The 27,287-nt window shown below is 42.9% G+C and overlaps 1 protein-coding gene across 4 annotated transcripts in view; it reads right to left on the reverse strand.

The window, feature by feature from the left end:
• poc1b (POC1 centriolar protein B) overlaps positions 1–27,287 on the reverse strand; it is a 119,751-nt gene that overhangs the window by 9,745 nt on the left and 82,719 nt on the right. For 2 of the 4 annotated variants that reach the window (XM_043709916.2, XM_043709913.2), the window contains one exon: positions 20,563–20,772. The exons of 1 other annotated variant lie outside the window; for it this stretch is intronic. In XM_043709916.2, the coding sequence (XP_043565851.1) occupies positions 20,563–20,772 (210 nt within the window). Of the gene's footprint in view, positions 1–20,562; positions 20,773–22,947; positions 22,987–27,287 lie in introns of those variants that run through there. One more of the 4 variants, XM_087997048.1, reaches the window with a different exon arrangement.

Below are 27,287 nucleotides of genomic sequence, written 5' to 3' on the forward strand. Positions count from 1 at the left end.
TCTGCCTGGGTGAATACTGACACAAACTACTCATTTATGATCTCACAACATTCTCTGCCTCCAAACATAAGTTCCCTTCTTTATCTTGGAATCTTCTTTACCTTCTCCCTAGTTATCATCTTGTTTGTAATGTATCTACAGAATGCCTCGGGATTCTCTTTAACCCTATTGGCCAAGGTCATTTCATGGCCCCTTCTTGCTCTCCTAATTTCTTGCTTGAGTACTTTCCTGTTTTCATTATATTCCACATGGGCCCTGTCTGATTTTAGCTTCCTAAACTTTATATTTGCTTCTTTTTCCTTTTTGACTAAATTCACAACTTCCCTCATTAACCAAGGATCCCTTACCTTGTTATCCTTCCTCCTTATGGGAATATGCTGATCTTGAACTCTCTCCAGATCTTTGAACAAGTCCCACATGTCAAATTTGGACTTGTCTGATAACGGCTGCTCCCAATTAATACTCCTTACCTTCCTGCCTAATGCTGATGTTATTTGCCCTTCCCCAATCTCGTATCTTCCCGCAAGAGGAGAAAGTGAGGACTGCAGATGCTGGAGATCAGAGCTGAAAATGTGTTGCTGGAAAAGCGCAGCAGGTCAGGCAGCATCCAGGGAACAGGAGAATCGACGTTTCGGGCATAAGCCCTTCTTCAGGAATGTGGGAATATTCCTGAAGAAGGGCTTATGCCCGAAACGTCGATTCTCCTGTTCCCTGGATGCTGCCTGACCTGCTGCGCTTTTCCAGCAACACATTTTCAGCTCTTCCCGCAAGATCCTGACTTATCCCTGTTCATAGCTATCTTAAAAACCTTAAGGAGTTGTGATCACTGTTACCCAAAATGCTCTCCCACAAAGGTCAGTCACCTGGCTAGTCTCATTAGCCAATACAAGATACAGTATGGCACCTCCTCTAGTTATACTATCCACATACTGTTTCAAGAAACTCTCTTGGATGCACTTAAATTCGCACTTAGCTCTAAGGGAGTCCCAGTCAATACTGGGAAAGTTAAAGTCAGCTACTGTAACAACTCTGTTGTTGTTGCATCTTTCCATAATCTACCCACATATTTGTTCCTCAATCTCTCAGTGGCTGCTGGGAGGCCTATAATATAACGCAATCAGAGTGATTGCACCCAACTTATTTTTGAGTTCTACCCATATTGCCGCAGTGGATGAGCCCTCCAGCATGTCTTCTCTGAGTGGAACATACCCCCCGATTACTAATGCAATTCCTCCACCTCCTTTAGCTTTCTCTCTATTTCATCTAAAACAATAAAAACCCTAGAACGTTCAACAGCCAGTCCTATATCTCTCTCAGCCAAATCTGTGTAATGGCCAGAACATCATAGTCCCATGTACTGATCCAGGCCCGAAGCTCATCTGCCTCACATTTAATACTCCTTGCATTGAAATAAACACACTTTAGCCCAATAGCACCATTGTGTTTATTTACCTGTGTCTGCCTGTCTTTTCTTTCTGATTTACTGGTCGTAACAACCATCTTCCCCTCAATCCCATCACTAGCTGATCTGCTGCTCTGGTTCCCATTCCCTTTCCACTCTAGTTTAAATCCTCTGAAGTAGCACTAGCAAACCTCCCTGACAGGATATTTGTTACCCTCCAGTTCAGATGCAATCTGTCCCTCTTTTACAGATCACCTCTGCCCCAAATGTTATAAGAGTCCTAAATTTATGTTAGAATCGAGTTAGGAACCAGTAACGATTCTTTTGAGGATCTAGTTTTGGAAGCAATCTCAAAACTTCTTGACTTAGACTGCCTCAATGACTGTTTTATCTTTGTGGCTCAATCTATTTTCCCGAGTCAGAGGTTCCCTGGTCTCCTGAGACATCCCTGAAATATTTAACTAGTGGCACAATTTCAAGTTTTATCAGGCAGAGTCAAAGATGTACAGCACGGAAACAGATCCTTTCTTCCAACTTGTCCATGCCGACCAGATATCCCAACCCAATCTAGTTCTGTATAACACCCGGCCTATATCCCTCCAAACCCTTCCATGTATGAGGTGAGGGATGCCATACATGTATGCGGTGAGGGATGCCATCGACGTCCCTGCCGATTACACTTGCAGGAAGTGCACCCATCTCCAGCTCCTCCAAGACCGTGTTAGGGAACTGGAGCTGGAGTTGGATGAACTTCGGATCATTCGGGAGGCAGAGGGGGTCATAGATCAGAGTTATAGGGAAGTAGTAACTCCAAAGATGGCAGATAGATGGGTGACAGTGAGGGGGACTGGGAGGAAGCAGCCAGTGCAGGGACCCCCTGCGGCCGTTCCCCTCAAGAACAAGTATACCGTTTTGGATACTTGTGGGGGGGATGACCTACCAGGGGTAAGTAACGGGGCTCAGGTCTCTGGCACGGAGCCTGTCCCCGTTACTCAGAAGGGAAGGGTGAAGAAGAGCAGAGCAGTAGTAATTGGGGACTCGATAGTTAGGGGCACAGATAGGCGGTTTTGTGGGAACGAGAGAGACTCACGTTTGGTATGTTGCCTCCCAGGTGCAAGGGTACGTGATGTCTCTGATCGTGTTTTCCGGGTCCTGGAGGGGGAGGGGGAGCAGCCCGAAGTCGTGGTCCATATTGGCACCAACGACATAGGTAGGAGGAGTGCCGAGGATGTTAGACAGGCTTTCAGGGAGCTAGGTTGGAAGCTCAGAGTTAGAACGAACAGAGTTGTTGTCTCTGGTTTGTTACCCGTGCCACGTGATAGAGATTCGAGGAATAGGGAAAGAGAACACTTAAATGCGTGGCTACAGGGATGGTGCAGGAGGGAGGGATTCCGGTTTTTGGATAACTGGGGTTCTTTCTGGGGACGGTGGGACCTCTATAAACAGGATGGTCTACACCTGAACCTGAGGGGCACCAGTATCCTTGGGGGGAGGTTTGCTAGTGCTCTTGGGGGGGGTTTAAACTAACTCTGCAGGGGCATGGGAACCCAGATTGTAGCTTCAGAGTGCAGGGCCTGGAGTGTAGGGAGGTTAGGAACATGGCATCAATTTCCAAGGAGGGTGTCTGTAAACAGGAAAGTGGCTTGAAGTGTGTATACTTCAATGCAAGAAGTATATGAAATAAGGTAGGTGAACTTGCAGCGTGGGTTGGTACCTGGGACTTCGATGTTGTGGCTATTACGGAGACATGGCTAGAACAGGGACAGGATTGGCTGTTGCAGGTTCCAGGATTTAAATGTTTTAGTAGGGTCAGAGGTGGGGGTAAAAGAGGGGGAGGTGTGGCATTGCTTGTCAAAGATAGTATTACAGTGGTGGAAAGGACGATGGATGAGGACTTGCCATCTGAGGTAGTTTGGGCTGAGGTTAGGAATAGGAAAGGTGAGGTCACCCTGTTAGGAGTCTTTTACAGGCCTCCTAATAGTCCTAGAATCATTGAAGAAAGGATAGGGAAGGTGATTCAGGAGATGAGTGACAGTAATAGGGTGGTTGTTATGGGGGACTTTAACTTTCCTGATATTGATTGGGAAAGCTATAGCTCAAGTTCGTTAGATGGGTCAGTGTTTGTTCAATGTGTGCAGGAGAGTTTCCTGACACAATATGTAGACAGGCCAACAAGAGGTGAGGCCATACTGGATTTGGTTCTGGGTAACGAACCAGGCCAGGTGTTAGAATTAGAGGTAGGTGAGCACTTTGGGGATAGTGACCATAATTCGGTGATTTTTACTCTCGTGATGGAGAGGGATAAGTGTGTACTACAGGGCAAGAGTTATAGCTGGGGTCAGGGAAATTATGATGCGGTGAGGCATGACTTAGGATGTGTGGCTTGGAAAAGTAGACTCCAAGGCAAGAGTGTAAATGATATGTGGAGCTTGTTCAAGGAGCAACTATTGAGTGTCCTTGATAATTATGTACCTGTCAGGCAGGGAGGAAAGGGTCGTGCGAGGGAGCCGTGGTTTAATAAGGAATTGGAATCCCTTGTTAAATGGAAGAGGGCGGCCTATCTCAAGATGAGACGTGAAGGTTCAATTGGGGCGATTGAGAGTTATAGGGCAGCCAGGAAGGACCTGAAGAGAGAGCTAAGAGCAGCAAGGAGGGGACATGAAAGGTCCTTAGTCGGTAGGATTAGGGAAAACCCTAAGGCTTTCTATAGGTATGTTAGGAATAAAAGAATGACTAGGGTAGGAATAGGTCCAGTCAAGGATAGTAGTGGGAAGTTGCGTGTGGAGGCGGAAGAGATTGGGGAGACACTGAATGAATACTTTTCTTCAGTATTTACTCAGGAACAGGGCATTGTCGTCGATGTGAATACTGAGTCACAAATAAGTAGAATGGATGGCTTTGAGGTATGTAGAGAAGAGGTGTTGGAAATCCTGGAAAAGGTGAAAATAGATAAGTCCCCTGGGCCTGATGGCATTTATCCTAGGATTCTCTGGGAAGCAAGGGAAGAGATTGCAGAGCCATTGGCCTTGATTTTTATGTCCTCTTTGTCTACTGGAGTAGTGCCAGAAGACTGGAGGATAGCAAATGTGGTTCCCTTGTTCAAAAAGGGGAGTAGGGATAACCCTAGTAACTATAGGCCGGTGAGTCTCACTTCTGTTGTGGGCAAAGTTTTAGAGAGAATTGTAAGGGATAGGATTTATGCACATCTGGATAGGAATAATGTGATCAAGGATAGTCAGCATGGTTTTGTGAAGGGCAGGTCGTGCCTCACAAACCTTATTGAATTCTTTGAAAAGGTGACGAAGGAGGTTGATGAGGGGAAAGCGGTAGATGTGGTATATATGGATTTTAGTAAGGCGTTTGATAAGGTTCCCCATGGTAGGCTACTGCAGAAAATACGGAGATATGGCATTGAGGGTGAGTTGGAGGTTTGGATTAGGAATTGGCTGGATGGAAGAAGACAGAGGGTAGTAGTTGATGGCAAAGTTTCTTCATGGAGTGCCGTCACTAGCGGTGTTCCGCAAGGATCTGTTTTGGGACCATTGCTGTTTGTCATTTTTATAAATGGCCTGGAAGAGGGGTTAGAAGGTTGGGTGAGCAAGTTTGCGGATGATACGAAAGTCGGAGGAGTTGTTGACAGTGAGGAAGGATGTGGCAGGTTACAGCAGGATATAGAGAAGCTGCAGAGCTGGGCAGAAAGGTGGCAAATGGAATTCAATGTAGCTAAGTGTGAGGTGATTCACTTTGGGAAGAATAACAAAAAGATGGGGTACTGGGCTAATGGTCGGATACTTGGTAGTGTGGATGAACAGAGGGATCTTGGTGTCCATGTACACAGATCTCTGAAAGTTGCCACCCAGGTAAATAGTGCGGTGAGGAAGGCATATGGCGTACTGGCTTTTATTGGTAGAGGAATTGAGTTCCGGAGTCCTGAGGTCATGATGCAGTTGTATAAGACTCTGGTGCGGCCGCATCTGGAATATTGTGTGCAGTTTTGGTCGCCATACTATAGGAAGGATGTGGAGGCACTGGAATGGGTGCAGAGGAGGTTTACCAGGATGTTGCCTGGTATGGAAGGAAGATCGTATGAGGAAAGACTGAGACACTTGGGGCTGTTTTCATTAGAGAAAAGGTTTAGGGGTGACTTGATTGAGGTGTACAAGATGATTAGGGGGTTAGATAGGGTTGACAGTGTGAACCTTTTCCCACGTATGGAGTCGGGTATTACAAGGGGGCATAGCTTTAAATTAAGGGGCGGTAGATATAGGACTGAAGTTAGGGGTAGGTTCTTCACTCAGCGAGTCGTAAGTTCATGGAATGCCCTGCCAGTAGCAGTGGTGGACTCTCCCTCTTTATGGGCATTTAAGCGGGCATTGGATAGGTATATGGAGGATAGTGGGTTAGTATAGGTTAGGTGGGCTTGGATCGGCGCAACATCGAGGGCCAAAGGGCCTGTACTGCGCTGTATTCTTCTATGTTCTATATTCATATACCCATCCAGATGTCTTTTAGATGTTGTAATTGTACTAGCCTCCACAACTTCCTCAGAGTCCAATCCACACATGCACCACCCTCTGCGTGAAAAAGTTGCCCCTTAGTTCTCTTTTACATCTTTTCCCTCTCAACCTAAAACTATACCATCTAATTCTGGGCTCCCCCACCCCAGGGGAAAGACCTTGTCTATTCACCCAATCCATGTCCCTCATGATTTTATAAACCTCTATAAAGTCACCCCTCAGCCTCTGACGCTCCAGGGAAAACAGCTCTAGCCTATTCAACCTCTCCTTATAGCTCAAATCCTCCAACCCTGGCAACATCCTTGTCAATCTTTTCTGAACCCTTTCAAGTTTCACAACATCCTTCCAATAGGAAGGAGAGCAGAACTGCATGCAATATTCCAAAAGCGGCTTAATCAATGTCCTGTACAGCCGCAACACGGCCTCCCAATGACCAAGGAAAGCATACCAAACGCCTTCTTCACTATCCTATCTACCTGCAACTCCACTTTCATGGAGCTATGAACCTGCCTTCCAAGGTCTCTTTGTTCAGCAACACTCCCGAGGACCTTACCATTAAGTGTACAAGTCCTGCCAACCTCCACTCTTCCGGCACCTCACTGTGACTATCAATGATCCAAATATCTCAGTAAGAGGCCCAGCACATCACGTCCCGAGCTTCCCAGAGTTCTAGGGTATACCAGGATCAGGTTCTGGGGATTTATCCACTTTTATGCGTTTCAAGACATCCAGCACTTCCTCCTCTTTAAATATGGACATTTTTCAAGATGTCACCATCTATTTCCCTAGATTCTGTACCTCCCATACCCTTTTCCAAAGCAAGCACTGATGCAAAATACTCGTTTAGTATCTCCCCCGTCTCCTGCAACTCCACACAAAGGCTGCCTTGCTGATCTTTCAGGGCCCCTATTCTCTCCCTCGTTACCCTTTTGTCCTTAATGTATTTGTAAAAACCCTTTGGATTCTCCTTAACTCTATTTGCCAAAGCTATCTCATGTCCCCCTTTTGCCGTCCTGATTTCCCTCTTAAGTATACTCCTAAGGATTCACTTGATCTATCCTGTCTACCTGACATATGGTTCCCTCCTTTTTCTTAACCAAACCCTCAATTTCTCCAGTCATCCAGTATTCCATACACCCAACAGCCTTTCCTTTCACCCTAACAGGAATATATTGTCTCTGGACCCTCGTTATCTCATTTCTGAAGGCTTCCCATTTTCCAGCCATCCCTTTACCTGTGAACATCTGCGCCTAATCACCTTTTAAAAGTTCTTGCCTAATACCGTCAAAATTGGCCTTTCTCCAATTTAGAACTTCAACTTTCAGATCTGGTCTATCTTTTTCCATCACTATTTTAAATCTAATAGGCGGCACGGTGGCACAGTGGCTAGCACTGCTGCCTCACAGCGCCAGAGACCCGGGTTCAATTCCCGCCTCAGGCAACTGACTGTGTGGAGTTTGCACATTCTCCCAGTGTCTGCGTGGGTTTCCTCCAGTTTCCTCCCACAGTCCAAAGATGTGCAGGTGAGGTGAATTGACTATGCTAAACTGCCCATAGTGTTAGGTGAAGGGGTAAATGTAGGGGTATGGGTGGGTTGCGCTTCGGTGGGTCGGTGTGGACTTGTTGGGCCAAAGGGCCTGTTTCCACACTAAGCAATTCAAGTAATCTAAGTAATTATGGTCGCTGGCCCCAAAGTGCTCCCCCACTGACACCTCAGTCACCCACCCTGCCTTATTTCCCAAAAGTAGGTCAAGTTTTGCACTTTCTCTAGCATGTACATCCACATACTGAATCACAAAATTGTCTTGTAGATGCTTAACAAATTCCTTTCCATCTAAACCCTTAACACTTATGGCAGTCCCAGTCTATGTTTGGAAAGTTAAAACCCCCTACCATAACCACCCTAGTATTCTTACAGATAACTGAGATCTCCTTACAAATTTGTTTCTCAATTTCCCTCCGACTAAAAGGGGTCTATAATACAATCCCGATAAGGTGACCATCCCTTTCTTATTTCTCAGTTCCACCCAAATAACTTCCTTGGATGTATTGCTGGGAATATTCTCCCTCCGTACACCTGTAATGCTATCACCTATCAAAAATGCCACTCCCCCTCCTCTCTTGCCTCCCTTTCTGTCTTTCCTGCAGCATTTGTATCTTGGAACAATAGCTGCCAGTCCTGTCCCTTTCTCTGCCATGTTTCTGTAATTGCTATAACATCTCAGTCCCATGTTCCTAACCATGCCCTGAGTTCATCTGCCTCCCCTGTTAGGCCTCTTGCATTGAAATAATTGCAGTTTAATTTATCAGTCCTACCTTGTTCTCTGCTTTGTCCCTGCCTGCCCTGACTGACTCGCTCCCTTTCCCAACTGTACCTGTCTCAGATTGATCTCTTTCCTCACTATCCCCCTGGGTTCCACCCCTCCCCACCTTACTTGTTTAAATCCTCCCGAGCAGCTCTAGCAAATCTCCCTGTCAGTATATTAGTCCACTTCCAGTTCAGGTGCAATCCTTCTTGTACAGGTAATTTCTATCCCAGAAGTGATTCCAATGATCCAAAACTGTGAATCCTTTTCCCATATATCAGCTCCTCAGCCATGCATTCATCTGCTCTATTCTCCTCTTCCTACCCTCACTAGCGCGTTGCACTGGAGTAATCCAGATATTCCTACTCGAGGACCTCCTTTTAAAATTGCTGCCTAGCTCTCTTATTTTCACCCTTCAGAACCTCATCCTTTTGCCTTCCTTTGTCATTGGTTCCAATGTGTACAATGACCTCCTGCTGGGCCCTCTCCCCCTTGAGAACATTCTACATCCTCTCAGACATTCTTGATCCTGGCACCAGGGAGACAACACAACATTCGGATTTTTCGCTGTGGGCCACCGAAACATCTGTCTGTACCTCGGACTAGAGAGTCCCCTAACACAATCGATCATTGGATTACAGCCAGTCCCAAAACCAGAAACTTGGCTGTTTGCGTTGGATTCTCCTGAGAATCCATCACCCCCTACAATTTCCAAAACAGCATACTTGTTTGAAATGGGAATAGTCACAGGAGACTCCTGCACTAGCTGCCTACCTCTCTTACCTTTCCTGGAGTTAACCCATCTATGTGACTGTATCTGCTACTTTTCTTCCTTCCTGTAACTGCCATCCATCACATCCCCTTGCTCTTGCAAATTCCTCATTACCTCTAACTGTCGTTCCAACCAATCGTTTGATCCGATAGGATTTGCAACCAGCAGCATTTATTGCAGATATAATCCTCAGTAACATAAACTCCCAGATCTGACATGAAGAGCAGATCACTCTACTAAAGGGCATTTTGATTCTTCCAATCTGCAGATCCAGAAAATGGCATTGTCTTTTTCCTCTACAAAACACTGCTCCAGGGTAACGTAATACTTATGGCTTATATTTTTTAAGTTTAATCAAGAGATATATCTCAATAAAATATATAATCAAACAAGAACCCACTCTACTCACTATTGCAGACTTACAGCAAGGCTACACTTAAAACTATTCACTTATGTGTTTCTGTGCTGTGACCTCTCCCAAACAGGCTCTCTAAGATCAGTTGTGAATTTCACTGTTTGTTAATTTTCCTAGTTGTACTTCGAAGTCCAACAATACATGAATTCAAACAACAAAGGCAGTAACTGTGCAGGTTCCCTACTGTGTCAGTTAGTAGTGTGGGTTCCTTTCTCTCTCTCTCTCCTGCACAGACCACGTGCTACCTTTGTCTGTTCCTCTCCCTTTTAAAAGTGCAGTAGTTTTGACTTTTCTTTTCTCAAAAGTTCCAAAACAATGCAACAGCATATAAAACAATAATTGCTGCTCCTGGAATTCGAGGACATCACCTTCAATACCTAAAATCCTTCAAAAAAGATGCAGCCTGTTACAGCCAGAAATATTACCCGTCCTCCATCTTGGATTACCCAGAATCCTTATTCCTCCAGTCAGTTAGCTTCTTCAAACTGCCACCAAAATTCTGAAAGCTCCCATGTTTCGCAGCTGCATCAAGCAAATATGCTCGAGTTTCCCTCTCCCCATTCTCAACTGCAGTGAACTAACAATGGATACCAAGGCTCATTTTCATTTTTTTATGTCATGACACACATTCCTCAAGACTTCTGTGCAGCTCTAACTTCAGTAATCTGTGGCCTACCTGGCAATTTCTTACGCTTTAGCACTTTTGCAAGTCAAAACTGCAGCAGACTCCTCTCCAAAACAGAGATAAATTTAAACCAGAGCACCTACTTAAGCTTCACACATTTCCATAATGGAATAGCTTGTCTGAGCTATCATTACTTATTTACAATTTACTCTTTGATTTGACAAAGCAAACAGGTTTTACAGCCTTTCCGATTTGAACTTAGGCTTTAACTCTCAAAATAAGCTGGACTGCTATTACTGCAAATTAAGACAACATGTCTCCAGCTCAACAAATGCATTTGCCATTCATGATCTTATCTTGCTCGCTGTTAACCTCTTAAGGCAAAATGACTCAAGCCTTTTAAGGTTGCTTTAATGCTTCCTTTTACTGCAATTAGATTTCTTATTTTCTACAGTTAAATGAAAATTCATCAAACTAAAAATTCTATGTTTAAAGCCACAGATTATTAACTAGCTATCTGCAACTGTAAGTGGAACTGTACCTGAACAGGAAAAGTGGGGTCGGCAGAATCACAGACACTGAATGAAGAATTTGAATTGAGCAGGTTCAATTAGCGGTAGTAGAAAACTGATTAATCTAAGTCATTCAACATTGTAGCTTTGTGAAGACTAGAATGTACGTATAGTCCTTAGAGAACCAGAATAGACAGAATAGGCCAATGACCTCCTTTTGTGGTTTGTGACATTGCATCCTGCTTTAACAAAATTGATTGCCAATTTTATCATATATCATGATTGGTAGTTTGGTGGTGATGGCACTACTGTATAAGTTCAGAGATGAGTTCAAATCCCACTTGACAACTTGCAAAATTAAGTTAAATAAATTGATCAATAGCAGACAGGTATCACAGAATAACAATTCAAATTTTTGGATTGCTGTAAAACAAAATCCATGTAGTTCATTACAGTATTCCAGGGAAGTGAACCTACACATTACTCCAATTCCACACTTCCTGCTTGACTCTTACGCTCAAGACAGGCAGGGTGACCTTGTCAATAGTTTCCCTCCCATTTGAAACAGATGTCAGCTACTATGAGAACCAGGCTACTCCTAGGTCCCTGCTACTGCCCCACCATTGATATCGCAGCATTGACTTTCTCACATAATCTTTGAATTCTTTTTCTCAACATTTCCACTTAGCCTGAAACAGAAATGCTGAAGATTTTGCTTAAGATCTATTCCTTACAGTGCTTTGAGCTGTTTCTCTTCCTCTGTTGTAAATGTAATCAAAACTTAAGTTGCTGCTTTGCAATCTTAGAGAATTAGCCATTTGGATACAGAACTGACTTGAAGATAGAAGACAGAAGGTGATGGTGGATGGTTGCTTCTCAGACTGGAGGCCTGTGAAGAAATCATGACCAGTGATGTGCTACAAAGATCCATGCTGGCTCCACTGCTTTCTGTCATTTATTTAAATGATTTTGGATGTGAACATAGAAGGTATGGTTAGTAAGTTTGCAGATGATATCAAAATTGCAGGTGTAGTGGACAGCGAAGAAGGCCTCAGAGTACAACGGGACAAATCAGAGCAGGACTTGTACACTTAACGGTAAGGTCCTGGGGAGTGTTGCTGAACAAACAGACGTTGGAGTGCAGGTTCATAGTTCCTTGAAAGTGGGTGGGAGATAGGACAGTGAAGGCGGTGTTTCGTATGCTTGCCTTTATTGGTCAGTGTATTTAGTATAGGAATTGGGTGGTCATATCGTGGCTATACAGGTTATTGGTTCGACCACTTTTGGAATATTGTGTGCAATTCTGGTCTCCCTGCTACAGGAAGGACGTTGTGAAACTTCAAAGGATTCAGAAAAGATTTACAAGGATGTTGCCAAGGTTGGAGGGTTTGAGCAATAAGGAGAGTCTGAATAGGCTGGGGCTATTTTCCCTGGAGCATCAAAGGCTGAAGGGTGACCTTACAGAGGTTCATAAAATCATGAGGGACATGGATAGGGTGAATAGACAAGGCATTTTCCCTGAGGTGAGGGAGTTGAAAACTAAAAGAACATAGATTTAAGGTAAGAGGGCAAGATTTAAAAGGGACCTAAGGTGCAACTTCTTCATAGAGGGTGGTGCATGTATGAAATGAGCTGCCAGAGGAAGTGGTGGAGGCTGATACAATTACAGCATTTAAAAAGCATCTGGATGTGTATATGAAAACGAAGAGCTTAGAGGGACATGGGCCAAATGCTGGCACATGGGACTAGATTAATTTAAGATATCTCACAGCATGGACTCATTGGACCAAAGGATCTGTTTCCATGTTGTACATTTCTATGACAGTGTGTGTTAAATTGTTACATAAATGCAATTCAGTCATTCTCCTTTCCCTTGCCTGCCAAAGTAACCTGAAGCAACCTTAAACTTTAATCCTGCACAAAATTGATTAAGCTTTAGGTTTGTCACTTTACATTGCATTAAGCAGTTGCTTCATAATGGAAGCACTGGACTGAAAAAGCATGAACTGTCACCTGACCTGCTACAGAAAGCAAATCTGCAATATTAACCAAAATCCTAGTCGTGTGGAAATCACCTTGGTAATAACGCAGACCAGAGTCAAAAGCAGCAGAATTACAACTCTAATTGGTTCGAAGCTCGGATTTACAAAACCTGCAGAGCCAAATCTGCTTCAATGATCAGTGAGCAAAGTAAACCTGGATGTTACCACAGAAATCCAGCACAGTTACTGGATTACAAAATCCCTGAAGCCTGAAAATCACTGAATGGTATTTATGTAACAATTTAACATGTCATTGATAAAGGAAACCGTCACTGCAGAATATCCTAAAAGGCTCTTCATAGGAGACCGTGTGGGTAGAGCTCAGTAATAAAAGAAAAAGGTGATTACTTTGACTATACTATAGGCCTTCCAACAGTCAGAGGGAAATAAAGTAGCAGATGCGTAGGCAAATCATAGAAAGGTGCGAGAGCAATAGGGTTGTAGTTGTAGGGGATTTCAACTTTGCTATCATTAACTGGCATTGCCTTAGTATTAAAGAATTAGACCGGGTGGAATTTTTAAAGTGCATCTTTGTGCCAGTATGTAGATAGTCCTAGGTAGTGCTAATCCTAGGGAATGAAGTTGGTCAAGTGATTGAAGTTTCAGCAGGCAAGCATTTTGGGGGTAGTGACCAGAACTCTAAGTTTCAAAGTAATTATGGAAAGGGATAAGCATAGTGATAAGTTAAAGTGTCTAAACTAGGGGAAGGCCAAATTCAATATCATTAGACAGGATCTAGCAAATGTAGACTGGGAGCAGCTACTTGCAGTAAGTCCACATTTGAAAGTGAGAGCCTTTTCAAAGTAGTATATTGAACGTTCAGGGCAGTATTTTCCTCTAATAGTTGAAGGGCAAGAGCAGCAGAGTCCAGGGAACCCAACATGTCAAGAGATATTGAGAGTTTGATAATGAAAAAAAAAAGGAAGAATTACGGTAGGCACAACACATTAAAAACAGGGAAGCCCTTCAAAAGGAGAGACAGTGTACAGTGTGCTTAAAAAGAAATTAGGAGTGCAAAGAAAGGTCATAAAACATTTTTTAGCTTTTAAGATTATGGAAAACCTCAAGGTATTTTATAAGTAGATGCAGAGAAAGAGGATGGGAGCCGGAGGTGTAGTTGCAGTGCACAGGAGGATGAAAGTAGAAAGGACAGGGACAGGATTTCAGGGTCACAGGAATGTACTGGCAGACAGCAAACTGGTTTGTGTCTACTTCAACGCCAGAAGTATCCTAAATAAGGTATGTGAGCTTGCAGCATGGATAGATACCTGGGACTTCAATGTTGTGGCCATTTCGGAGACATGGATAGAGCAGGGTGAGGAATGGATTTTGCAGGTTCCAGGGTTTAGATCATTCATTAAAAACAGGCAAGGTGGTAAAAGAGGGGGAGGCGTGGCCTTGTTAGTCAAAGATAGTATAGCGGTGGCTGAGAGAACTTTTGATGAGGACTCTTCTACTGAGGTAGTGTGGGCTGAGGTTAGAAACAGGAGAGGTCACACTGCTTGGAATTTTTTTTATAGGCCTCTGCAGAGTTCCAAGGGAGATGGAAGAGAGGATTAGCAAAACTATTCTAAGTAGGAGTGAAAGGAACAGGGTGGTCATTATGAGGGACCTTAACTTCCCCAACATTGACTGGAAATGTTACAGCTCTAGTACGTCGGATGGATCAGTTTTTGTCCAATGTGTACAGGAGGGTTTCCAGACACAGTACTTCGAAGGGCCGACAAGAGGGGAGGCCACACTGGATCTGGTGCTTGATAATGAACCAGGCCAGGTGTTCGATTTAGTTATAGGTGAGCACTTTGGAGAGAGTGACCATAATTCAGTTACGTTTAGTTTAGCAATGGAAAGGGATGGGTACATGCCACAGGTCAAGAGTTATCGATAGGGCAAGGGCAATTATAATGCGATTAGGCAAGAATTAGGATGCATAGAATGGGGTAGCAAAATGCAGGGGATGCAGACAATCGAAATGTGGAGCTGGTTTAAGGAACAGATATATTGCATGACCTTGATAGGTATGTCCCTGTCAGGCAGGGAGGAAGTGATAAGGTAAGGGAACCATGGTTTACTCCAGAAATTGCATCTCTTGTTAAGATGAAGAAGGAGGCTTACGTGTTGATGAAGCAAGATGGTACAGATGAGGCGATGGAGAGTTACAGATTAGCTAAGAAGGATTTAAAGAGAGAGTTAAGAAGAGCAAAGAGAGGACACGAGCAGTCGTTAGCAAATAAAGGAGAACCCTAAAGCTTTCTATAGGTATGTGAGGAATAAAAGGATGATTAGGGTACGAATAGGGCCAGTCAAAGACAGAAGTGGGAAGTTGAGTGTGGACCCTGTAGAGATCGGAGAGGTGCTAAATGAACATTTCTCATCGGTGTTCATTCAGGAAAAGGAGAACATTGTAGAGGAGAAAAATGAGGTACGGGATATTAGACTAGAAAGGATCGAGGTTAGTTACGCACAGGTGTTATCTATTCTAGAAGGAGTGAAAGTAGACAAGTCCCCTGGGCCAGGTGGGATTTATCCGAGGATTTTCTGGGAAGCTAGGAAGGAGATAGCAGAGCCTTTGGCTTTGATATTTGAGTCATCATTGTCTACAGGTTTAGTACCTGAGGACTGGAGGATTGCAAATGTTGTGCCCTTGTTCAAGGAGGGTAGCAAAGATGACCCAGGTAATTATAGACCAGTGAGCCTTACTTCTGTTGTAGGAAAGGTTTTGGAAAGGATTATAAGAGGTAAGATTTATAATCATCTCGCAAGCAACACTTTGATTTCAGATAGTCAACATGGTTTCGTCAAGGGCAGGTCGTGTCTCACAAACCTCATTGAGTTTTTTGAGGTGATCAAACATGTAGATAAGGGTAGGGCAGTTGACGTGGTATACATGGACTTCAGTAAAGCCTTTGATAAGGTTCCACATGGTAGGCTGATGGAGAAAATGCAGAGGCATGGAATTGAGCGTGATTTAGCAGTTTGGATTAGAAACTGGCTTTCTGAAAGAAGGCAGCGAGTGGTGGTTGATGGAAAATATTCAGTCTGGAGGCCACTTACTAGTGGTGTGCCACAAGGATCTGTTTTGGGTCCACTGCTGTTTGTCATTTTTATAAATGACTTAGACGCAGGCACAGGTGGATGGATTAGTAAATTTGCAGACGACACTAAAGTCGGTGGTGTAGTGGACAGTTTGGAAGAATGTTACAGGTTGCAGGGGGACTTGGATAAACTGCAGAATTGGGCTGAGAGGTGGCAAATGGAGTTCAATGCAGCTAAATGTGAGGTGATGCAGTTTGGGAAGAATAATTGGAATGCAGAGTACTGGGTCAATGGAAAGATTCTTGGTAGTGTGGATGTGCAGAGAGATTTTGGAGTCCATGTGCATAGATCTCTGAAAGTTGCCACCCAGGTGGATAGTGGTGTTAAGAAGGCATACGGTGTGTTAGGTTTCATTGGTAGAGGGATTGAGTTCTGGAGCCGCAATATCATGCTGCAACTGTACAAAATGCTGATGCAGCCACCCTTGGGATATTGTGTACAGTTCTGGTCGCCCCATTACAGGAAGGATGTGGAAGCATTGGAAAAGGTGCAGAGGAGATTTATCAGGATGTTGCCTGGTCTGGAGGGAAGGTCTTATGAGGAACGGCTGAGATGCTTGGGTCTGTTCTCATTGGAAAGGCGGCGGCTAAGGGGGGATTTGATAGAGACATACAAGATGATCAGAGGATTAGATAGGGTAGACAGTGAAAGCCTTTTCCCTAGGATGATGACGTCAGCTTGTACGAGAGGGCACAACTACAAATTGAGGGATGATAGATTTAAGAAAGATGTCAGAGGCAGGTTCTTTATGCAGAGAGTGGTAAGGGTGTGGAATGCCCTACTTGCTAATGTAGTCAACTCAGCCACTTTAGGGAGATTTAAACAATCCTTAGATAAGCACATGGATGATTTGGGGATAGTGTAGGGGAACGAGCTGAGAATAGTTCACAGGTCGGCGCAACATCAAGAGCCGAAGAGCCTGTTCTGCTCTGTATTGTTCCATGTTCTAAGAGTGGAGTCTATTGGAGATCAAAAGGACAATCTCCACATGGTGCTGGAGAATGTGGATGAGTTTTAAAGGAATTTTTCTCACCTGTATTCAAAGAAGAGAAAGACATTGTAGATGTGGATTTCAGCTGGGATGGTGAGGTTCTAGAACATATGAAGGTTAATAAGGAGCATGTTTTAGCAGGCATAAAGGTGTCTAAATCCCTTGGACCTGAGGTGATGTAAGAGTTGCTATGGGAGGTAAGGGAGGAGATTGCTGGGACCCTGATGGATATATTCAATACTCTATTGGTGAAAAATGAAGTGCCAGATGACGAGGAAAGCTAATGTTCTTCTTTTGTTGAAGAAGGTCAGCAATGATATGCCAGGTAATTGCAGACCAGTTCATCTGATGTCAGTGGTAGGGATATTACAGGGAAAACTTCTGAGGGACAGGATGAATCAACACTTGGAAAGTCAGGGACTTACCAGGGATAGTCAGCATGGATTTGTTAGAGGGATTAAATATAAATGAGTTTTTTGAAAGGTGACTAAATATATTGGTGAGGGTAGTGCAGCTGATGTGATTTCAATAAGGTCTTTGTCAAAGTTCCACATGGAAGGCTGGTCAACAGGTAATAGCGCAAAGGATCCAAGGCAATTTGGCAAACTGGATAAAAAATTGGCTTGCAAATAGGAGGCAAAGGGTGATGGAGGAGGGTTGTTTTTGTGATTGGAATCCTGTGACTAGCAGTTTATCACAGGGATCGGTGCTGGGAATCTTGCAGTTGTCATGTACATGAATAACTTGGATGTGAATGTGGAAGTATAATTAGTAGGTTTGCATGAAAATTGGTGCTGCTGATAGTGAGGAGGATGGTCTCAGGCTATAGTCTGATACTGATCAGCTGATAAATGGGCAGAGCATTTGCACATGAAATCTAATCCTGAGAAATGTGAGGTGATGCATTTGAGAGGTCTAATAAGAGATGAATTTACACAATGAATGGTAGATCCCTAGGGAGTATCGAGGAACAAAGGAATCTTGGGTGTCAGCACAGGTAGATAGACTTGTGAAAAGCAATATGGGATGCTTACCTGCGTTAGCTGGGGCTTATAGGAGCCAGAGAGTTTTGATACAGCTTTATCAAACATTGGTGAGGTCACAGATGGAATACTGTGTGCAGTTCTGGTCACCACACTAAATGGAACGACATGGCTGCACTGTAGAGGGTGCAGAGGAGTTTCACTAGGAGGCTACCTGGGATGAAAGGCTGAGTTATGATCAAAGACTGGTTAGTCTGAATTTGTTTTTCTTAGAATACAGGCGGCCAAGGGGAGGGGACCTGATTAATATACAAAATTTGGCTGCGGGCTTGTGGTGCAACAGTAGCGCATCTGATTCCAGATCAGAAGGTTACATGTTCCGATCATATCAGGCTCACTGAAGCTCAATTTCTTGGGACAGCACGGTGGCTCAGTGGTTCGCACTGCTGCCTCACAGCGCCAGTGACCTAGGTTAGTTTCTAGCCTTGGGTGACTGTCTGTGTGGAGTTTGCACATTCTCCCAGTGTCTGCGTGGGTTTCGTCTGGGTGGTCTGGTTTCCTCCCACAGTCCAAAGATGTGCAGGTCAGGTGAATTGGCCATGCTAAATTGCCCATACTGTTAGGTACATTAGTCAGAGGGAAATGGGTCTGGATGGGTTACTCTTCGGAGGGTCGGTGTGGACTTGTTGGGCCGAAGGGCCTGTTTTCACACTGCAGGGAATCTAATCTAATCTTTCTAAAATTACGATACACATAGACTGAGTAGGTTGTGAGAATCTTTTCCCCATGGCAGATGCATCTAAGACAGAGGGCACAAGTTGAGAAGTAAGTGGGCGGCACGGTGGCACAGTGGTTAGCACTGCTGCCTCACAGCGCCAGAGACCCGGGTTCAATACCCGCCTCAGGCGACTGACTGTGTGGAGTTTGCACGTTCTCCCCGTGTCTGCGTGGGTTTCCTCCGGGTGCTCCGGTTTCCTCCCACAGTCCAAAGATGTGCAGGTTAGGTAAATTGGCCATGTTAAATTGCCCGTAGTGTTAGGTAAGGGGTAAATGTAGGGGTATGGGTGGGTTGCGCTTCGGCGGGTCTGTGTGGACTTGTTGGGCCGAAGGGCCTATTTCCACACTAAGTAATCTAAAAAAAAATCTAAAAAAAAAAGTGGTTTAGAGTGATTTGAGGAAATGCTTTTTCAACCAGCATTTGGCAAAAATTTGGAATACGCTGCCTAAAACGTTTGAGGAGGCAGGTACTCCCGCAACATTTAAGACGCAACTGGACGTGCGCTTAAAATGCCAAAGCAGAGTAGACTACGAACTAAGTGGAGGAAAATGGGATTAGTGTCGCTTGGTGTTTGTTGGTTGGCACAGACATGTTGGGCCAAAGGGCCTGTTTCCATGCTGTATGACTATGGCTTACTCCTGCTCCAATTTTCTATGCTTCTATGACACTATGACTGTAGCCTACAAAAGCCAAGCTTCACCCTGTAATTTTAATCTGCCTTTATCCATCTCTCTCAGGAAATTAAGTTAGTTTGATAGTACTTTTGAGCACATGATAGCATGAGAAAAACTACCCATAATTGTGTATTTTCGAATGACTTCACACATTCTGGTGGTATGGTATTAACACTGTAAAGCAAGAATTTTCAGGGAAAAGGAACAAGTGTTGTAGCAATCAACATAAGTTATTGCAAGTTTATCCTTTAACTCTGTGCAAAAAGAGGAGTTTGGTCTTAATTGGTTAAAATCAACAGGTACTGGTACCATGCAATTATTATGATTGTAACAAAGTCAAATCTCAGATTTTAGAGTCATTGAGAGCAGAGAGTTATACATCACAGAAATAGACCCTTCGATCCAACTCGTCTGTGCTGACGAAGTTTCCCAAACTAAAATAGCCCCATTTGCCTGTGTTTGGCCCATATCCCTCTAAACCCTTCCTGTTTATATACCTATCCAAATGTTTTTTAAATATTATAACTGTACCTGCAACTACCACTTCCTCTGATAAGTCATTCCACATATGAACCACCCTCTGTGTGAAAAGATTGCCCCACAGGTCCTTTTTAAATCTTTGACCACTTACCTTAAAAATATGCCCTCTAGTTTTTGAACTCACCCACTATAGGGAACGGACCTTTACCATTCATCCTATCAATGTCTCTCACAAGGTTTTAAACTTCTTTAAGGTCACTCCTCAACCTTCTATGGTCCAGGGAAAAAGTCCCAGCCTCCCAAACTCTCCAGTCCCAGTAACATCCTGGTAAATCTTTTCTGAATCCTCCCCAATTTAATAATATCCTTCCTATAGCAGAGGCGACCAGAAGTGTACACAGTACTCCAAAAGTGCCCACAATGTCCTGTACAACCTCACCATCACATCCCAACTCATATGCTCAATCGTCTGAGCTATGAAGGAATGAGTGCTAAACGCCTTCTTTATTCCCCTATCTATCTATGACACAAGTTTCAAAGAACTATGTACCTGAATCCCTAGGTATCTCTGCTCAATACTACCCAGGGCCCTACCATTAGGTATCTAAGTCCCGCCCCTGCACATCTTACCAAAATGCAATACCTCACATTTATCCAAATTAAACTTCATCTGTCACTCCTCAGCCCATTGGCACAAATGATCAAAATCTCTTTGCAATTTTGGATTACCTTCTTCACTGTTAACGATACAAGCAATTTTGGTGTCATCCGCAACTTACTAAACAAGTCTCCTAAACTCTTATCCAAACTGTTTATATAAATGAGATACAATAGTGGACCGAGCAACTCACAAAGATAAAAATGTAACTGGAGCAAAAAAGCAGCAATGAAATCCTCCTACAACGAAAAATGTAAGAAAAACGTATTAGCAAAACAATTATTAGGTCCTTCACCTTTTCAATCACTCACCTGGGTTAAAACATCCAGTTGCTCTACAATGTGCCCTAATGTGCTGGCAAGTGTTGGTGGGATGCCTGTGTGGTCCTCCAGAGTGCTAGTTATACCAGGATCACCACTGGCTGGGTCCATTGCATGGGAGCTTACCCGATCAGAAGGATCCAGACAACTGTTCACCTGGTTTGTTACTAGTGAGGGACTGTGCGACTCTGCTGCTTTTGACTGCAATCAATTGGCAAAAAAAGGAAACAAAAGGAAAATGTCATTCCTGCATTCCAATATCATGTGCATAAAAGATATTAGTTTCGTTTGTCTTCCTGTATGATGACCAACTTCAAACAGATCTCAGTACTGAGAGAAGTCTGGCAAAGAAAGACACTAAGCAACAAAGCTTACTCTGTTTACACAGAAAGTTTAGCAACTCCGCATCAATTGCCTTTCCATCTGTGACCCATCTGTTCTTACAATCCAGATTTCAAAGTGAACAGATTAATAAAACAGATCTATTCATGATGTAAAAACTACCTGAAAAAAGATCATGTGCCAAGAATATAGTTTATACTATTCACAGAAGCGCTATAGCTCAGAAGGCAACCATTCAGTCCATTGTGTCCTTACTGACATTCTGAATGAGCAATTCACTTAGTGACATTCTCCCGATATCTCACTCCTTAACCCTTTACATTCTTCTTTCAAATAATAATCTAATTCCCTTTAGAATAATCCAATTGAATCTGCCTCCACCATACCCTGAAATAGAGAGTTTCAGATGTAATTAATCGCTGCCTGAAAAAGTATTTTCTCATATCGCTTACCTTCTTTTGCCATTTATTTTAAATCAGTTGGCTCTCATTCTCAATTCCTTTATGGCTGGGAATAGTTCCTTCCCATCTATTCTGTCCACTGTTTCAAACAGAGCAAGATGAGGCTCCCCAATTTTGGTACTGATTCAGACCGGATAATCCGATTAGTTAAACTCCCAGACGAGAAGGGATGAACGGACTTATTTATTTTGTTCACTCACCCCCCTCAGTTGCTCATAAGATTAATTTGCCCTGGACATGCTTCTCCCAGACCAAGTGAATCTGTGTTTTAAAAAGAGCTAATTTAACCAGGTTTTATTGAATTAAGAAAGGAGTTAGTTAATTAGTTACCGACTGTAATGAGATACAATAATACAACAAACTTGCACAGATTAGGAATAAGACGGTAGTCCAAACAAAAAATTTTAAAAACAGTAGATGGATCAGTCTCAAGGTCGATCATGAAGAGTAAATAGCAGAACTTTGCAGCTGCATTTTGGCTGGTATTGATAGTGTGACGATGCTGCTCCTTTCACAAGATTATGTTGGCCTTGTGTTTTCTTTTGGAGGTGGGGGGGGGGGGTCACAAAGAAAGAGGTTCGGATATGTCTGGAAATAGCTACATAAAAAACGGTTTGAAGTGTTTGTTTTTAAAAAAACACTTGTACAATGAAAGGGGAGTAGCCAATTCTCCCAGTTCAGGGTTTGGTTTGTTTTGGTTTTAACAAGCTGTTTTTGTTTGCTGCTGCTGGTCCAGTTTTAGCTGGGAACCCAGAGAAGCTGCTGGACCCAAAGAAGTAGCTCCCTGCTGAACCTCTCTCTCTCTCTGACACTTTTCCTGTAAGAACCAGTGTTTGATTTCACCTTTTTTTTGCCAAGGGAGGGTTTATGGGATGTTGCAAGTATTTGATACAGCATCATTAAATTGCGATAGAGTCGAATAGGTTTTCGCATAGTAAGTTATTCTAAATTTGGTTCTCTTTTGTTGGTGTTTCATTCAGTAGTCTGTAAATAAATTCTGTTTTGTTTAAAACTGAGTGGTGCGGCCAGCTGCATCATTCTGGAATACCCATTTTACACCTGCTTAAAACAGCTAGAAAAGTTAGGGTCTGGACTATTTTCTTGAAATGCTTTTGAGGGGGTCTGGCCTGGCCCATAACAGTAGTGTTGACATTGGTAGTTGAGCAGCCTAGTTTGTAATTTTTGGCTTTAGAGGCAGTTAGATCTTTCTTCCCCCCCGCCCCACCCCCTTGTACCTTTGGATGGTAGCTGGCTGAGCTCATTTCTTCCTCTTTTACCTGTATTGCAGGGGTGTTTAATGGCTGTTCTTAAAGTGCAAACGTCACAGCACACATGTCCACATACCAAAATGTCAGGTCACTAATACACAAAGACCAGATGCTGTAGTTTTTAAAAATCTGTTTATATATCTCTAGAAGCATAAAACAGAGTGATATATACAGGAAATGGCTTTTTATTGAGAAGGAAGTCAGCCTATCATTATTCATGCCCTTTTGAATCGTTCTGCTTGAAGTTTCCCTTTCTCTGGACAGCTGTGATATTCCATGGGCTCACATCATCCTGTTAGTCACTGAATTTTTATCTACAGTCATCTTTTGGCTGCAGCAGTCCTCTTTTTAGGAAAGAAACATAATGGAATTAGAAGTTCAATATACACTTAAGTGCCGAGAAATTCTATGCTGTCATTATCACACAGACCCATATTTTGAATTCATCTATCAAATCTCTCCTCAACCTTCTTTTCTGCAAAGAAAACAGTCCTACCTTTACCAATCTATCTATCTTCAAAGTTAAAAGTCACACAACACTAGGTTATAGTCAAACAGGTTTGTTTTGGAAGTACAAGCTTTCGGAGCACTGCTCCTTAGTCAGGTAGCGAGTGGGGCAGGACCATAATACACAGAATTTATAGTAAAAGATCAAAGTGTCATATAATTGATGCAATGTAACAAACTAACCTGGATCGCTGCTTAGTCTTTAATCACTTAGAATGGGGTTGCAGGTTTCGATTCATTAATATGTAAATCCCAGAAATTTTTTCAAGTCACAGTCCTGAGATAACTTCAGATTTTATTTTAAAAAAAGGTGACATCTCAGCTCAGACAATGCATTAAAGGTATGAGGTTAGAGTCTGTCTGTATCACAACCTTGAGTCAGACTGGTTCTATTTCCAAAGTAGGAATTGATAAAATGTCATACGGACTGAACTGCCTACAGATTTTGCGCTTTTTGGACAAAATAGAATATCTGCAAATAGAAATCTGCAAAGGTTGGGATACAGATTCTAACCTCACACCTTTAATGCATTGTTTGAGCTGAGATGCCATCTCTTTTTCACATAAAACCTTAAGTTTTAAGGGGACTGTGATGTGAAAGTAGTTCTGGGATTTACATATTAATGAATTGAAATCTGCATCCCCACTCTCAATGATTAAAGACTTAATAGCAATCTAAGTTTGTTCAATACATCACATCAGCTTCTATGACACTTTGATCTTTTACTATAAATTCTGTGTCCTATAATCCTGCCCCACTAGCTACCTGACAAAGGAGCAGTGCTCCAAAAACTTGTACTTCCAAAATAAACCTGCTCGACTATAACCTAGTGTTGTGTGATTTTTAACTTTGGCCAACCCCAGTCCAACACCGGTACCTCCACATTATTCTATTTTCACAACTGAAGCTTCTAATCTATGACCCACTCTTGCAAATCTTACCTGCACACTCTCTAATCCCTTCACATTCCTTCTGAAGTGCACTGCCCAGAACTGAACATTATACTTCAGCTGAGGTTGAACCAGCATTCAAGTTCAGCATAAACTCCTTGTTCTTACTGTCTATATCCCTTTTAATAACAACTTCAATATTGATTCGCAGTAAACAAAATTAATCAATTTATTTGTCGACTGTTCTAAAATCCTAATTTATTTCATACATTTTTGTCTCACAGAAGAATGCTTTGTATTGCTTAGTGAGCTAGACAAAAATAAGTAAACTGTTCTGATTGAAGGAAGAAGTGTTTTTACAAAAGCATTCTCTTCCATTATTCTCTCCAGTCCTTTCTAAAGCAGAAAACACAGGAAACTGGGAAACAGATCAATTGACATTCCACTGTTCCAGTCCACAACATGCTCCAACACAAATCAGGACCTATACTGGGTTTTGACCAAAATGCGAGTGAAATAAATTCTACTATACAAACTTGCTAGGTATATTCAATTTATTCCACACTATAAAACTGAAACATGCTGAAATATTATTGGTCCTTAACTTTTTACCTCAGGTGTTTAAAAATATAAAATATGAACTAGTTACAGAAATGTCCTCATAAAAGATGTTCTTAAACCATGAGAGGTACATAATGACCTTAAACAGTAAGTACTATCTATTCCTGTGCCAATAACTACAATGCAAACATGTTCTTTCAGCAATAAGAAAGCCAAGGAACAAAGACTAAGCCAGTCATAGCTGGTAAACTTTGTGGAATTACTTCTGAGTCAGAAATAAAAAGAAAAACAAGACACAAAGCAAACTTGATGCATCAGTGCAGGAAGCTATTACCACAGTATTACCAGCCGGATGTCATGCAGGAAATTAAACTGGTAGCTTCTGTAAATATGATATCACTGTCATCTGTCAGTAATTGATTAATATTGTTTCCTGTCAGGCATAAATGATTCTTCGCACTGTGTGGTAGTGACACAGTAGCTAGAGTTTCTGAGCAATAATTAAGCACTATCCATTCTTCACAGTTCAGTGCCTAGCCAATGAACTCAGATAGCACAGTCATTGACATTTTATTCAGAAAAACACTGTTTGGACTGCGAACTTCACAGTTTTACGGTTTCTAGTTTTACTTGTTCTAAAGGTGCAGCTTAGACAAGATATATTGCCACTGTGAATCACTAATCCTTACATATTTCATGAAATTGCAAATCAAATCAAATTAGGCCCAATGAAAACTAAATGGCACTATTTCTGACAGGTTTGACTAAATTAAAGCAAAGTTTCTTTTTAAGGTGAGAAGAGTTCCTTCTTTTCTCACCCTAAAAATACACACCCTAGTTTTGAACTCGCCTACCTCAGGGAAAAGACCATGGCCATTCATCTTATCTATACCCCTCATGATTTTATAAACCTCAGTAAGATGACCCCTCAACCTCCTACACTCCAGTGAAAAAAGGCCCAATCTTTCCAATCTATTTTTGTAACTCAAACCTTCCATTTTGGCAACATCTTTTCGGAACCCTCTCCAGTTTAATAATATCCTTTCTATAACAGGGCAAACAGAACCTGCGCACAGTACTCCAGAAGAGGCCTCACCAACGTTCCGTACGACCTCAACATATGATTGGGTTTTCAATTCAGTGCAGTTCCAAAAAGCTGCAGAGGGCAGCAGATTGCTATATTCAATAACACAAATATCATAATAGTTGTTTCTATGTATTTTGCTGATTCTCTTATCTACAAAGACGAAGTAATCTATTTCTTCAACTTCTTTATCTAATAAATCATAGTCTGTAAACAAAAAAGCAAAGAACTGCAGATGCTGGAAAGAGACACATTGGACACAAAATGCTGACTCTGCTATCTCTCCACAGATGCTATGATCTGGAGGCACTGGTGACTGTCAGACCTGATGAGTTTCTCCAGCTATTTCTATTTTTGAAATCATTTTGTGTTGTTACTGTGACAAAATCCTACATTTGCCCATAAACCTGGTCATTGACTGACTCAGTATTCCTTATCATGAAAATTGACTAGTTACAATGATAGATCTAGACTCTATTGCAACTGGACAGATAGGATGTGAACCTGAGAAGTTCTTGGCCATGCATAATGTTCTTGGGACTTAATACAGCCAAAAGCAGACCAAGATTTAATATTATACAAGTAAACAATATTGATTTTTTTTAAAATTAAGCAATCATTTAATGCTTTCTGTTGCTTAGTACAGCTCCACCTATTTGTGCTTCTAAGTATGGCAGCTTCACATAAACACATTCAAACTGCAACTTCAAAACATTACAGCACAAAGTAACCATGGTCTGCCGACCAGGGTTACTCTATTCCCATTGGGCAAGTACAACCCACTAGATAAAGGTAAAAACAATGACTGCAGATGCTGGAAACCAGATTCTGGATTAGTGGTGCTGGAAGAGCACAGCAATTCAGGAAGCATCCGAGGACAGGCAAAATCCGAGGACAGGCAAAATCGACGTTTCGGGCAAAAGTCCTTCATCAGGTATAAAGGCAGAGAGCCTGAAGCGTGGAGAGATAAGCTAGAGGAGGGTGGGGGTGGGGAGAGAGTAGCATAGAGTACAATAGGTCAGTGGGGGAGGAGATGAAGGTGATAGATCAGGGAGGAGAGGGTGGAGTGGATAGGTGGAAAAGGAGCTGGGCAGGTCGGACAAGTCCGGACAAGACAAGGGGACAGTGTTGAGCTGGAGGTTAGAAACTAGGATGAGGTGGGGGAAGGGGAAATGAGGAAGCTGTTGAAGTCCACATTGATGCCCTGGAGTTGAAGTGTTCCGAGGCGGAAGATGAGGCGTTCTTCTTCCATGCGTCTGGTGGTGAGGGAGCGGCGGTGGAGGAGGCCCAGCATCTCCATATCCTCGGCAGAGTGGGAGGGGGAGTTGAAATGTTGGGCCACAGGGCGGTGTGGTTGATTGGTGCGGGTGTCTCGGAGATGTTCCCTAAAGCGCTCTGCTAGGAGGCGCCCAGTCTCCCCGATGTAGAGGAGACCGCATCAGGAGCAACGGACACAATAAATGATATTAGTGGATGTGCAGGTAAAACTTTGATGGATGTGGAAGGCTCCTTTAGGGCCTTGGATGGAGGTGAGGAAGGAGGTGTGGGCACAGGTTTTACAGTTCCTGCGGTGGCAGGGGCAAGTGCCAGGATGGGAGGATG

Source organism: Chiloscyllium plagiosum, unplaced genomic scaffold (genome assembly GCF_037043375.1).
Source record: "Chiloscyllium plagiosum isolate Xiang-an unplaced genomic scaffold, Cpla_swu_hap1 HiC_scaffold_19, whole genome shotgun sequence".
Classification (NCBI taxonomy): Eukaryota; Metazoa; Chordata; class Chondrichthyes; order Orectolobiformes; family Hemiscylliidae; genus Chiloscyllium; species Chiloscyllium plagiosum.